A 14,826-nucleotide genomic window follows, 5' to 3' on the forward strand; every position below is an offset into this window, starting at 1 on the left:
TGCGTGTATGTATGTATAATATATTACAGTTACAAAACTTGAATAAACGAGGGAGACGATGAAAGGACATTTTTTTCTTTGTCATTTTACATCGGAACTCAATATAAACGGAGAAAAGCATTCGTTCACGAATGATTCGATACAAGTATATCGATATAGGCCCGTAACGCGTGCTTTACTATATCTATCTGCTGACATGGCCTTTTACTTCCGTCAGGCAATTTGCACCAGGAATCGAATCACACATGAAAAAGCTTGGAAATATTATTCGTGTATTATACTTTTTAGTTAGCGCGTGAAAGTATGTGCGAAGATCGTTTTCGTAATATATACAATTGTCTGACGATACAGATACATATTAATAATTATATTCTGTAATGGTAGCCAAATAAATTGTCATTACAATAGATATTTTTTAACAAAAAGAGCAACATACGAATAAATACAATTACGTTCTATTTATAATGATTGTATAGTACCGGAAGTACTACACGGAAAAAATTTTATATTAAGTTTTAATACAATTTTAAATTACACTTTACTATATCTTATACTTTCGATGGATCATCACAACATGATTCCGATATAACTTTTACTATGGTAATATTAATTTTTATTATATAAATAAAGTAATTTTTGTCAAAAGCAGTGCTTAAGCCATATTCTAACATAAAAACAGTTAATTTTTACTATGGTACGCAAGCAAAATTTGCTAGGTATATATTTTTTATTTATCTTTACAATATTAACTTTTATTCAACAAGTTTTGATTTTGTAATAAAACATTTTTACTATAAAAAAGTGTAAAAATTACGTTGCATTATTATTTAAAAAAAAATAGCTGTAACATTTAAATTATTAATACTTATAATTGTCACGATAGTGCGCAGCTTCTACAATATTATAGTAATTTTAAATATAAAATTTTCTCCGTGTATATGTATAGCTAGCATTACAATATTTTCTCATAAAATAACATAAATTACTAAAAAATTATCAACAATCAGCTCATTATTATTATCCTGCGATAATTTTATTGTTTGTTGCTTTCGTTGAAGTATATCATAAAATCTACAGAGTGTAAATAAATAAGTGTCAAATATTCTGTGTATTTTTATTATGAAACATTAAAAAAAGTTTATATGGACATGCAGACATAGAAGACATTAAGAAACGCTTAGTCTTTGAAATTGGAAGAATTTATTGTTTAAGAATATCAAACAGTAATGGAAAAAATAATAAACCTGTAAACATTTTTGACCGTTTAAATATTTGAACATTTGTTTTCAATGACCGTTTAAATATTTTATTACAAAAATTCAACGTGCTCTAAATAATCTAGTGTCATAACTTTTAATTTTACGCTACATGTATACATAAGTATATTATTATTGTCAACTATAAAGAAAAAAATTGGAAAACCTTTAATAATTCAAAGATATTATTAACAAAAGCTTTACGAATTATAACCGTGTCGTGATCCATTGCTAATGCCAACATTTTATGAACCTTGCCGTTCATTTCGTCGGGGCGAAAAAGTGAACGGCAAGATTCAGAAACATTAACATTAGCAATGGATCACAGCGATAATCCGTAAATCCTTTAGTATCTCTGAAAAAAAAGACACTCAAAAGGTGAAAACCTCAAAAGTATTACCCCCCCCCCCTTTAATAATTTCAAAATTAAGAATTTCTACTGCTTAATATTCTAAAATATTTAAATATTTATTACTTGTTTCATTAATTGTTTGATACTGTTTAATAATAAAATTCCTTTTAGTTAAAAAATTAAGCGCTTCTAAATTCTGTACACATAAATTTTTGTTAATATTTGACCGATAGGAATATATCCCTAGAATATTTGATTCTTATTTATTTAATCTGTATATTGTTAAAGCACTATTAGAGTTCGACTGAAATCACATTTTCACTTCCGACCGAAACCGAAAACGAATATTTGGTTATCATTCAATTTCGATCGAAAATGAAACCGAAACTTTATAGATAAGTCTTACTAAAAGAGAGACAGAGAGAGGGAGAGAGAGGGGGGAGAGGGAGGGGGGGGGAGAGAGAGAGAGAGAGAGAGAGAAGCTAACGGACACATTTTTTCGGCCGGAGTCGAAATCGATATTTTTGGATTAATTTTATAGAGACTGTAATTTTCAGAAATTATATGACAAATTTATGTACTCTCTTTAAAAAATAAGATTTTATTAAAATACTTAAGTAACAATATAATAATATAGCATCCTCAACTTTTAAAGAAATCAAATCACAGTTATTATTGGAATCACATCAAAGTTTGTGCTCAAATTGTCTTACAATTAAACATAATCAACGAGTTCAATAATTAAAATTGAACAGTTGTTGTTTGAATGCTCATCGACGCCTTGCAACTTGTTAGGGTTAGGGTTATCCACCGAAATTTTCTCCTAATTTCGGTCAAAATCGAAATCAAACTGAAATCGAAATTTCAGTCGGACCCTAAGCACTATCGTTGTTTTTATAAAAAGAAAGTATTGCCAGCTTTCAAAGACGTATTGCTTCAGAATAATGAGAAAAATTCAAATATTACAAGATTTATTTAAAGTTTTTCAGCATATTAACATCTTTTTAATAGGATGCCTGATTGAACATCAAATTATTAAAATAGCTTGTTAATTTAATTCGTGATATATAGTAGTTTAATTGCGTTTATATAAGTTCGAAAAAGCAATTCGACGTGTAGTTTGAATGAACAAATATGGTATATATGCATGTACATACATATATAGTATATAATAATTTAGACTGAAGCATTAAAGATCTATAGCTACGACCGTTAAGGCCATTACTTTTATTCCTTTTTGTTGAATTTTCGAATGCACGGTTCAGTAAGATTCTTGTATTAATTACAATATTTGTTTCCTTATTCGATGAGAAGTCTAAAAAATAGCGGTGTGAACTTGACGCCATGCGGTGTCTATATAATTCTCACTGTGTTGGTGTTAAATTAACATCAACATGGTGAGAATTATACGCATGTGTTGGTGTTAAATCCACACTAGGGGTGTTAAATCCACACCGACATTTTTTAGAATATATACGTTCCCAGATTGCCGATGACATATCTCGAAAAAAGTGTGTTTGAACTTGAAAATGAAAGTTTCACGGAAATCATTAAAAAATATTAAGTAAACTCGTCAGGTATCGATGATCTCCCTATCATTTACAAGGTGTCTGAAATATTGAATCTCGAAGAAATATTACTTTCGATAAATGATGTAGTAGGCAATAAATATCAGTAAACAGTTTATGTTTGGACGAGGATGTCACTGTTTACGTTTGCAATTATCTAAATTAACTGAATTTTATACGTGTCATACAAAATTTAGTTAATTTAGATAATTACATGAATTAATTCTTTGATTGATATTAGCATAAAAGATTAATATAGGTATTGTATTATATATGTTTGATTTGTGTGTGTGTGTGTGTGTGTATTTGATGAAGATGAGAAAAGGATTACTTTATAAATATTGAATAATGATATATTATATACAAACTGTTGTAATAAATATGCGTATCTGTAATATCAACTATTATAATGTAATTTCAACTATTTATTTATGAAAATACGTACGCGCCTTTGTAAACGCATCTAAAGGCGATGACATAAAAAACGAGAATCTTTGATAATGCATAATAACTTGTAAACAAATAAATAATTACCTCAGCGTATGTTTCTTGATTATTATTTTTATTTTGAATTCTTCAGTAAAAATAATGAATAAAAACATCAAATTTTAACGTTTGATTATTTACATGTAGAGTGCTTTGCTATTACCTTTATATATTTGCGATATGTATTATTTATTGATTACCAATTTTATACATACACTATTTGCTTTTATAACTATTACTATTATTACTACCATTATTACTAATTTTAACTACTATTTATAATTAATACACTATACAAATGTTAATTTATTGCGTATAACAATAATTTTATTCAAAGTAGATTAATTCAAACTTGGTATTCAACGTGCAGAAAATGTGCGACGATTTGCAAAAGATAGGATCTATTTCCAGACACATCATCAATTCTTTTTTGTGATTATTAGTTTCACTTACAATTTGTAGATTAACCGTTCATTACAGTTCTTTTTTTGGATGATTGATCGCTTTCGAGGCGAATAGATGATATTTACGATTGCATGACCGACAAGTTACATCGACAATGGGCGTGGTAATGAATGCAACGCACCTTTTATGAATATTTATTATTCAATCAGTAAAATAGCCGTCGAACATGGGATGATTGTTTTGCAGATCCCATTTGCTATAAGATCGAAGATAATATTTTGTACAATTTATACAAATAGATAAATAAAATAAATAGTAAATACTATTCATTTTAGAAGACAATGATAAACTCAAATGTTACACACGATTATGCATAAGATTTGTATGATAAGTATTGTATGATTAAAATATAGAGTGTCCCAAACCATCTGCTAATAGCTCTTGATATCATTTGAAGATAACAGTTTTGATATCAAAATGAAGCTATAGTAATTTTTAAATCAAAAGAATTTGAAATTGTTATGTTACGTTACATTACGTTATGTTACGTTGTACCTGTTTCTACAATAATCGTAAGTATATTTGTAAGAATTGATCATTATAATCAAATATTCTTCTCATATTCGGTTTGATTAATCAATTCTTACAATTACAACCACTTACAACTACACTTATAGCTATTGAGAATAGGCATTACATTACGCTACGTTACGTTACATTACATTACATTATGTTATGTTACATTTATTCATTAGAATTTGATTTGGTATAACAAAAGTATCAAAAAATATTACAATTGATGTATGTGCTCAATATGCTTAAGTTGACCATAGATTCTTAATTACAAAAAGTTTCTTTTATTATAAACGAAACGTTGTGACAAAAATATAAATTAAATTATATAATGTTGTAATGTATAAATACAGAACTACAATAATTTTAACTACTAAAATTAATAACCATCTTTAGTATAGGAAACAATTTTATAGTAAACAATAACTTGCCTATGAAATGTTACATCACGACTATGACATTCTGCATCTTAGTTTAGTAACCTCTCGCAACAGAATGAACAAATTGAGCAATAAATGATTGATGCAATCGAGTTAGACAAATAACGTATACAAACTACTACATACTACTATCTATCTATTGAATTAGAATAGTAGAATTACCTAAATAGCGAATAAGGCGTTTTAAATACGAGTACAAATATATTGGATCTAGTCACTTTATTATATCTATAATTTTTACATAAATACAATATTTACTTGCAAAACAAAGCTTTCTTCAAATAAGAGTTTATATCTTATTTGCGAATCAACTCGGAATGTTTTATACATATTTCAAAATAATATTAATTATAAAAAATAACTGTTATGAGAAAAATTACAAATTATTCTAAATTGCATTTATATAAAAGTAATACAACAAATTTTTTTTAACGGTTTACTATCTGGATCATAAGTTATTTTAATAAGTAATAGTATTTCTTTAATTTATTTTTTGATAGAAATGTATGAAAATGTATTATAATAAAAATTTTAATTTTTTAGTATAAGTACTTAATATATTCAAGATTATTTATGTAAAGTTACATTGCAATGCATAGACTAGTTGTCCAGTATATAGTCAAAATATTTATTTGTTCTAAATTTTTGTAACTGTAATCAATGAATCGCAATGAAACTTTGCATATGTTATTTTAAATACTTGAAGTACTTTTTTTAAAAAATTTAGATTTTTATTATCCTTTTTAAAATTTTAGTTTATAACAATAAAAATAATAACAAATATATATCTAAACTATAAGAATGTGTTATTTAATATAGACAAAATGTTATAAACTTTTATATACTCGTATACATAGTTTATTTAAAATAAAAATATTAACACATTTGTAAAAGTGATAACAGATACATCCTTAAATAATTCTGATTGGTATGTCGTATGACTTTTTCGACATTCCGTTTGCCGAAATTCCAGTTGTCATGGGAATTGAGGCATTCTCAGGCAACAAAATAAACAGCATTCTTGCATTTTGGCCTTCCAACAATTTGAACACTATTTTAAGAAAATTTGTCTTTAATTGTTGATATCTTTTATAATGTTTTTTTATATTTGTCAACTCACTTTGAATAATATCTCTCTGAATACATCCTTAATACACACAACAAATTTTATTCCTTATCTATTACTTATTTTTAATTGCTTGCAAAGTGGTTCAATCTTGCTTAGGGAGAATGTTTATTGCGATGTAATAATGATACGCACACACCCGCCCGCCCGCACGCACGCACACACAGCATAGAAGTACAGAGTATGGCACGTGCGTATCAAAAATTTCTGCGACATTTGCGAACATTTGCGAATGTAGAGAGCGGCGTGGCAGTGAAAATCGATGCGTTACTATCAGGTTTAACTCTATTATCGATAGTTAGTTAAGTATCGATATATACAGATTGTGAGAGGAGGGATCGCTCTACGAGTATACGTTAACGTTCCGATAATGATGTTTATATCGACGCTTAAGTATTCGCGCATGTCAAACTTAAAAATGAATCCGGAGAAATGATTCAGTTAGATCTAGTTTCCAGAGTGTCATTACAATCGGAATAGAAACTTGTAAAATATAATTTTTATAAGATTTTTGAATATTATCAACGATGAAAATATTTTTCACTTTAACCGCATTTAGAAAAGTAGTAGTTTGAAAAATTTGAAGAAAAATTGTCGGAAAAATTTGTTTCTTGCTCATCACTCTAGCTATTCTCACATAACACTATGCGTAAATGCATGTGTAATTCTCAGTACTTGATGTAAGATTTGTTTACAAAAACTTATTAACATCGACAATGCAGATTTATACGGTAACACACGTGGCGCAAAGTGGATAGCTTTCTTATTACGATCATCCGATGTAGAAAAAAAAGAGAAAGAAAAAGGACAATGCTCCAGAGTATGTAAAGTACTAGCAACAGAGCTCGGACGCAAATATTCATTTCACTCATTCGAGTTGGGAGATGGGAGAGAAAGACAAATAAACACACACAGGATAGGAGAGTGACGCGAGGATGTATGTGAAGAGTATTATTCGTGAGCAACTGCTTCCACCGCATTGCATTTTCCAGTGATGAATGAATCATTTAATGCGAAAGGCAAACGAGCTTATTCATTTTGATTAATTATCCTAAAGTAGAAAGAGAGAGAGAGAGAGAGAGAGAGAGAGAGAGAGAGAGAGAGAGAGAATAAATTAATAATGTAAGCAAGATTTCTTTTGTAAAAGTCATGAAAACTTTTCATATTATTTGGCCTCTAAAATTACAATGTTGCTTATACTTAATATTGATGAGATAAAATTGTAAAGAAATCTGATATTTTCAATAGAAGTTTTTTAATTGAAGTTTAGAGACAAGTTAAAGACATCAACTCTGCTCTACAGAAATGATTTTTTTCATAAAAGTCATGAAAACTTTTCATATTATTTGGCCTCTAAAATTACAATGTTGCTTATACTTAATATTGATGAGATAAAATTGTAAAGAAATCTGATATTTTCAATAGAAGTTTTTTAATTGAAGTTTAGAGACAAGTTAAAGACATCAACTCTGCTCTACAGAAATGATTTTTTTCATAAAAGTCATGAAAACTTTTCATATTATTTGGCCTCTAAAATTACAATGTTGCTTATATTTAATATTAATGAGATAAAATTGTAAAGGAATCTGATATTTTCGATAGAAGTTTTTCAATTGAAGTTTAAAGACAAGTTAAAGACACCAACTCTGCTTTACTATTCTTTTTTATTTTAATTAATTTAAAATTAATTTATAATTTATTTCTGTAAAAAAATGCGGACATTTACTTATCTCACATTACCTTTTGAAATTATCTTTTCAAATATTTAGTGTGATTTTTTGTTTCTCTCGCAGAAGCTGTTTCTCACATACTATATGTTGTTTAGATATTATTTCGCAGTTATTATCACGAATTCTTCCAAGAAAAGGTATTAGAATGACTCGCAAATTACAATATACGATACATTCTTTTGAACAATTATTTTGTAGACTAATTTACTTTGTAGAAAATACATTTATTTGGCCTTTATTTTTTTAGCCTTTATTTGGTTAAAAAAAATGTGAAAAAAGATTATTTTTTAAATTGCCGCTTCTCAACTCTCGACACATATAATATTATATAAAGTAATATAGATAAATTGATAACGAAATTTACTTGAAATTATTTGAAGAATATGATTTCGTCTATTTCGTTTTAAATTTAGGGATTATTAGTATGTGTTCCATCACATCACACACTTTCGCCAAGTATCTACACGAGATACTTCAATTTTTACAGGTGAAATACAGGTTAAAATCGAAGATTGAAAAAGGCGTAAAAGAGACGGGATAAATCGTTAATTAAAAGTCGGAGTGACAGACATTTAATCGAATTTCAACGTCGTCAGAGCGTCGCATTACCACAGAAGTATAGTCTGAAAGGAACACGTCGATATTTGTTAGCGAGGCGAACATGAGAAGTGAGAAAGTGCTGAGCGGATGCCAATCTGTGGCGTAAGCGCGCGCGTGCTATTAATGAACTTGTAATTAAATCGCAGACTTGGCTAATGACACATCTAGTGGAGAACTATGCGAGAATCTCATTTATATGACATTTCATTCCAGTAAGTCCAGTATTATTATCGCTCTGATTGATAATTCGATGTTCTATTGATGAAATTTTTCCGAAAAAGCTAAAAATATTTAATCTAATATGTAAATAAGTTAAGTAGGTATAATATTGTATATTGTATTCTCTATACATATATTATTTTCGTAATGTACTTTACTCATTGCACAATAATTTTGAATCCTTGGAAATTTAAAATTATGCAAAATATTTTGTAGTTCAGATTTTTCTCTCTAAGAAAGAGATGCATAAGAGGTTTTTTTCTCATGCAACAATAAATCCAATAATATAAGATAAAGTTATTTTTCCAAGAGAAAAACGATTTTACACAATAGAAAATAATTTTTTCTTTTCGCTATGTTAAACTTCAATAATTTCTTGCTGTAAATCAATATGATAAAATATAGAATATTAAGAATAAGAGATATCAAGTTGCATATTTATATTAATAATTATTAATTTGTAAAAGAATAATAGAATAATATATAATGTAATTGTACTAACACACACATATACGCATGCACTCGTAGATGTACGCTATTATACAAAATATTTTTTCTAAAGTATGTGACATTAGACTATATGTATATATCCAAAACCTATATTTAGATGCACACACACACACACACACACACACACGCGCGCGTGCGTGCGTGCGTGTGTGTGTGCGCGCGCGCGCGCGTGTGTGTGTGTGTATTTTTATTTAGTTTTTGCACAAGAGTAATTTTTTCGCGTGACTTATATATATGTATAACAAGATTGATTGCAGGATACTCGGTGTTTTTCGAAGCGATTGCTACTTCGATAAATACAAGCAAAAGCATCTGCTCCAATTGTATATTCATGCGCGTTTTTATTGATTATCGAATTTGTCAACACTTGGTAAGCATCTCCCACAGGTTATCTCAGTGACGATGCGTATGGAAACGTTAGAATAGATGATGGCGATTAAATGAAGAGTAGGTTGGCATGTGCTCCTGGGAAATTAAGAAGGGTACAAGCCAAGAGAAGGCGAGCCATTTAAAAATAACAATCTTCTCGAGTGCTTATATCGGTACGCATTTTATCGTTGATGGAAAATATTCGCAAAATATTTGTAATTATATTATTAACGAACAAATGAAAAGAGGATTACAATTCGTAATCTTTATCTACAATTACAAATTTTACTACTTTTAATCAATATTTAGTAAACATACAAAATTTTTTAATGCGATAAGTGTTATTCGCAAATATATTTATAGATATAATTATTATTTACTTGTTCATATATGTGTTAAATATCATTGTTGAATAAATAAATGCAATTTAAATAAATATTTGCTCACGTGCTTCTATACCTTGTACACATTAAGAATAATATTTAAGAATGTATCATCTTCCTTTTTTCTGAGAAATAAACATTTATTATATACATGCAATTCGAATGTACAAATAAATATTTTCACTATATTTTACCTAATATATAATAAGCATATTCAATTACTGCAAAACAATTACAGTTATTATTCATAACAGAGAGTTTCTCGGTTGCTGTTATATCCTTAGGGAACTAACCATGCGCATGATTGCAATCGTTACCGGTACAACGACTAATTATTACGTTGGATTTACTTATTCTAGTGCAATTTATCAAGTGTGTATTTGCAATCAATGCATATTATAAAATTTCTACACTTTTTTTTTTAAGTTTTTAATAAATGATACACATGAACACTGTTAATATAACTAATTGATTAAAATAAATAAAAAATTGAGCAGGAGGTAATAGCTGAGTGTGTCTACATATTATATAAATATTGTATATATATATATATATATATATATCGCTTATATATACATATACATATATTTAATCGCTAATATCTATAATCTATATATTAGGAAATAAAATGTTATTAATTTTCCTTTTCATTAAACCAGGCTATCATTAAAGTTTACTCTCTTGGCGCTCTTGTGATGCAAGGCGCCAAAAATACAATACGAGTGCAATGCGAGACTGTGTGGGACCTTGAAATTCGGCAATAATGTACGTGTTCACAAATTGAAATAATATTTTGATAATTATTTTTATCACAATGCAAATTCCAATAAATAAAGCACGTCGAGAAAATTTGGATTGATATTTTTCTCTTCCGTAAAAGCTCGTAGCATTCAAGACTACATCGATTTATCGCAAAACATAGCAAAAGCGTTAAAAAATTTTTGGAAAATTGAATCATTTTTTTTCTCAGCTTTTTTCCTCTTATACATATATATCTCTATATCTTATATACGTTTATTTAAAACATTATTTTTTGGAAGATATATTTATTAATAGAACAATTTTTTTATAATCACAGTGAACACGTAATACACACATATGGGTGGAATTAATATTGTTATACTGATTTAAAACTGTGACAGAATTCTCTTGTTGCGAATTAATACTTTGCATTAGAAGAACTTTTCTGATAAAGTGCATATCGTTAATTTCCAAGAATAATTACGAAACTTCTATGACGCACTCCATGATTCTCGCGCCACCCATTATTGTTTGAGCCTTACGTGATAAATAGAGGTGCGCTAACAAGTTTTGTTGCAAACTTGCCGCAACAAAACGTCATTACGCCGAGTAGTCGATCATTATTTTGAAGCAAGAAGTTGTTCATCGCCGACCTGCTTTGATAATGACGAATGACGATTATACTATAATTAACGCAATATCACTTTGACAAGTTGCAGTTTGAATCGAAATTTTATCAAATTTAATCCTTACATCATTTAGATTTTACTCCGACTTTGCTTAATCAATAAGCAAATTTATTTTTAGGGAACAAAAATTTTGCAAATAAATAAACAAATTAATTTTATTGATGAACAATTTTTGAAATTGAATTATTTTTAATCAATTTTGTTTATTACCGTCAATCTAAATACTATTAAGAAGGGAATGACGAGAGAACTATTTAGTTATAAAAATCAGTTACTGAGGTAAAATTTACCTCCATCATTCATTTTTCATCAATCAGCGCTCGATGTCAAAACACCGGCATTTGCATGAGAATTCGGGCTAACTCTAAGCTGTCGTTACTAGATCTATCTAAATTAATTCTGCAATTGTAATTGTATTCTGCGTAATATTAAAGAGACGATGTATATACATATATAGTTATTTTATAAAGCTTTCATTATAGCCAATTTATCAATTTGACAACTTGTCGATGAATATTCGACAAACGTCATTGTTGCGTATAGTGATTTATATCGTTGCCGATAGATTAGCCGATAGAAGAAAGCTATAAAAGTGATATGTTAATGGTGCTGCGTTGATGCATGGTTGCTACTGTCGCTACTATAATATTGCCAGTCGTTTTAAAGACCTCTTTTTCTGTGTATCGATTTCATCCAACGTTTTTCCATGTAGTTGTGAATAACGCAATACAGGTGATATCCACGGCACATTTAATGCCACTGCAAGACATCATGAAAAATGGCCATATATGTTGAAAATCATCTCTCGGATCACTCAAACGCGTATAACGTATCCGAATATTTGTATTTATATAGCAGACTCAATGCGTTGAGTCGAGTCCATTGAAAAACATTGTCGCGCAAACGGTTCGCAGAGAACAGAAAATATTAGTTTCCGATATACAATGTTTGTATAAGATTACTCAATTTCACTCTCAAACATTGACATTTTTACATTTTACATTTTACCAATTAGACATATTAATTGTTACATCTAATGTCGCGCAAATCTGACGTTGACTTTTATTACTTTATAATTAAGCGATTAATTTTGTAAAATGCATATACGTATCTTTTATATTTCTATATAAATACATGTATACTTATTGGTAGCTATTACATACATATCTGCATACACAATTATAATATTATATATACATATACAATAGATATTCCTCTCTTGTTTTATTCATATAATTTTATTCATATAATTATAACTTAAAGATTAATAGTTTCCTTCGCGGCAACGCTCGAAGTAACGGAAATAGTTACGGCATGTTAACTACGATCTATTGTATGTTGTTTCTAGAAAATGCCAGTCGCTGGTGTTGGCCGAATGGAACCTGGGACAATTACTCCAATTATTCTATGTGTCGCGACGTGCGGTTACCAACCATCGAGGCCGGTATAGAAATCACGACTACACTATATTTCATCGGCTACAGTCTTTCTTTATTCACTCTAATAATGGCGGTCTGCATATTCATCTATTACAAGTGAGTTAAGAATACGCAATCTGAAATTCTTTCTGTTTATGTTACATTACTTTTTTCGAAAAGAATCAGAGAGCGTCCCTAGTCAGAATTTCGAAAAAGCAATACGACCAATCAGATTATATAAACGCGCTAAACTGAATTATTTAACCTCCATAGCAAAGGATCACATTTACACGTCACCATAGTCAGGAAGAAAATATGATGTTACTATGTAAGATTGTCATAACAAAATAACACATACAAAGACATTTGCACATCACCATGACATTGCTGTGACCTCACATTTATAATAAAGAGGACACATTCGCACATCACTATAATATAACTATTATTGCTGTGATATAATTGTGACATTTTTTTGCTATGGGGGATAAATTAGTTGTATAAGGGGATTCTAATTGGTTGTATTACTTTTTCGAGATTTCGTTTTCCGAAATTCCGATTGTCATAAAAAGGCACTCTCTCACAACAAAATAAATAGCATTCTTGCATTTTGACCTTTTGATAATTTTGACATTATTTTAAGGAAACTTACCTTTAATTGTTGATCTTTTACAATATTACAATCTGTTTTTTATAGTTATAAACTTACTTTAAATAATAATGTAACGATATCAAGTTTATATTCTACACATAAGTTACGAGAAAGAGAGGAAGGGAGGGAGAGAAGGAGGGAGGGAGAGAGAGAGAGAGAGAGAGAGAGAGAGAGAATTACAGATGTTAAACAAAAGAATTTTCCTAATATTAGACACCATCAGATATTCTCACATTATTATTCTCTACATTTCTAATGTAGATTTTCAATTTGCCGCACTCTCATCGTTTACAATACCTATATCAGCATGCAAGGCCTCGGAGTAAACAGTCGAAACAGTATAAAACGAGAAAGTGTACGGCGCGGACACTTGAAAGACATTCGAGAAACCCGTTATTAACATTATACATATTTATTATATATTATTCTCTTTTCGTTATTTTATTAATCGTAAAACAGGGATAGAATGACACTAATCTCCCCGAACGCACCTTTGAAATTCCATGCATTAAATTTTGCTTATTGTTAGTCGTTTCTATTTGTTTCATAATTGTGATCGCTCCAAGCATTACATACTAATCTACGAGTGCTTTCTATTTGATAATAAGTCGGCACAAGTATCATTTTATCTTTCTTCAGTGAGCGTGAGTAACAAAGATAGAACAATACTTGTGTCGACTTGTGTTACCAAACGGAAAAAGCACCCTAAATTAAATTTATAGTACGAATATATTCCAGAGTTCCTCAAGACTTATTGCCTCATGTATCTTTCCTATAGAGAATTACGGTGTCTCAGGAACAACATACACACGAATCTAATGTTTACTTATATCCTGGCTGATTTGACGTGGATTTTAACTACTGCAATGCAGGTAATGCATGTATATAAAAATCTCACTTTTATTTAAATGTTATTCTTAATTTTACGCCGTTAAATATATGTGCGCGCGCGCGCGCGTGTGTGTGTATGTGTGTGTGTGTGTATTTTACGACATCGTTACGTTTATAAACATTTTATATATTAAAGTTGAATAATAATCAATAACTTATTTAAACCCGAAGAATTTAATTAACATTGTGAATACATATTTTATTACGTTACTAACGGCATTTCATTGTTAAAAATATTACAATTATTTTAAATCACAAATCTTTATCTTTATTTGTAACAAAATATTAGTTAAATAATAATTAAAATGCTTTTTACGATTTTGAATTGCAAATAATCAAATGTCTAATAATGTGTCGCGTTTGATTAAAAAATTCCTTTTCTTCTTTTATTCTTTATTATTAACAATTTTAATGTATT

General features: G+C 29.0%; 1 protein-coding gene across 4 annotated transcripts in view; it reads left to right on the plus strand.

Annotated features, from left to right (window-relative positions):
- The window catches only part of LOC108745715 (diuretic hormone receptor-like), a 43,041-nt gene that overhangs the window by 20,752 nt on the left and 7,463 nt on the right, over nucleotides 1–14,826 (plus strand). For all 4 annotated transcript variants that reach the window (XM_018482024.1, XM_018482023.1, XM_018482026.1 and 1 more), the window contains exons 3-4: nucleotides 12,796–12,982; nucleotides 14,296–14,389. In XM_018482024.1, the coding sequence (XP_018337526.1) occupies nucleotides 12,796–12,982; nucleotides 14,296–14,389 (281 nt within the window). The remainder of the gene's footprint in view (nucleotides 1–12,795; nucleotides 12,983–14,295; nucleotides 14,390–14,826) is intronic.

This window comes from Trachymyrmex septentrionalis, unplaced genomic scaffold (genome assembly GCF_001594115.1).
Source record: "Trachymyrmex septentrionalis isolate Tsep2-gDNA-1 unplaced genomic scaffold, Tsep1.0 scaffold148, whole genome shotgun sequence".
In the NCBI taxonomy this organism is placed as follows: domain Eukaryota; kingdom Metazoa; phylum Arthropoda; class Insecta; order Hymenoptera; family Formicidae; genus Trachymyrmex; species Trachymyrmex septentrionalis.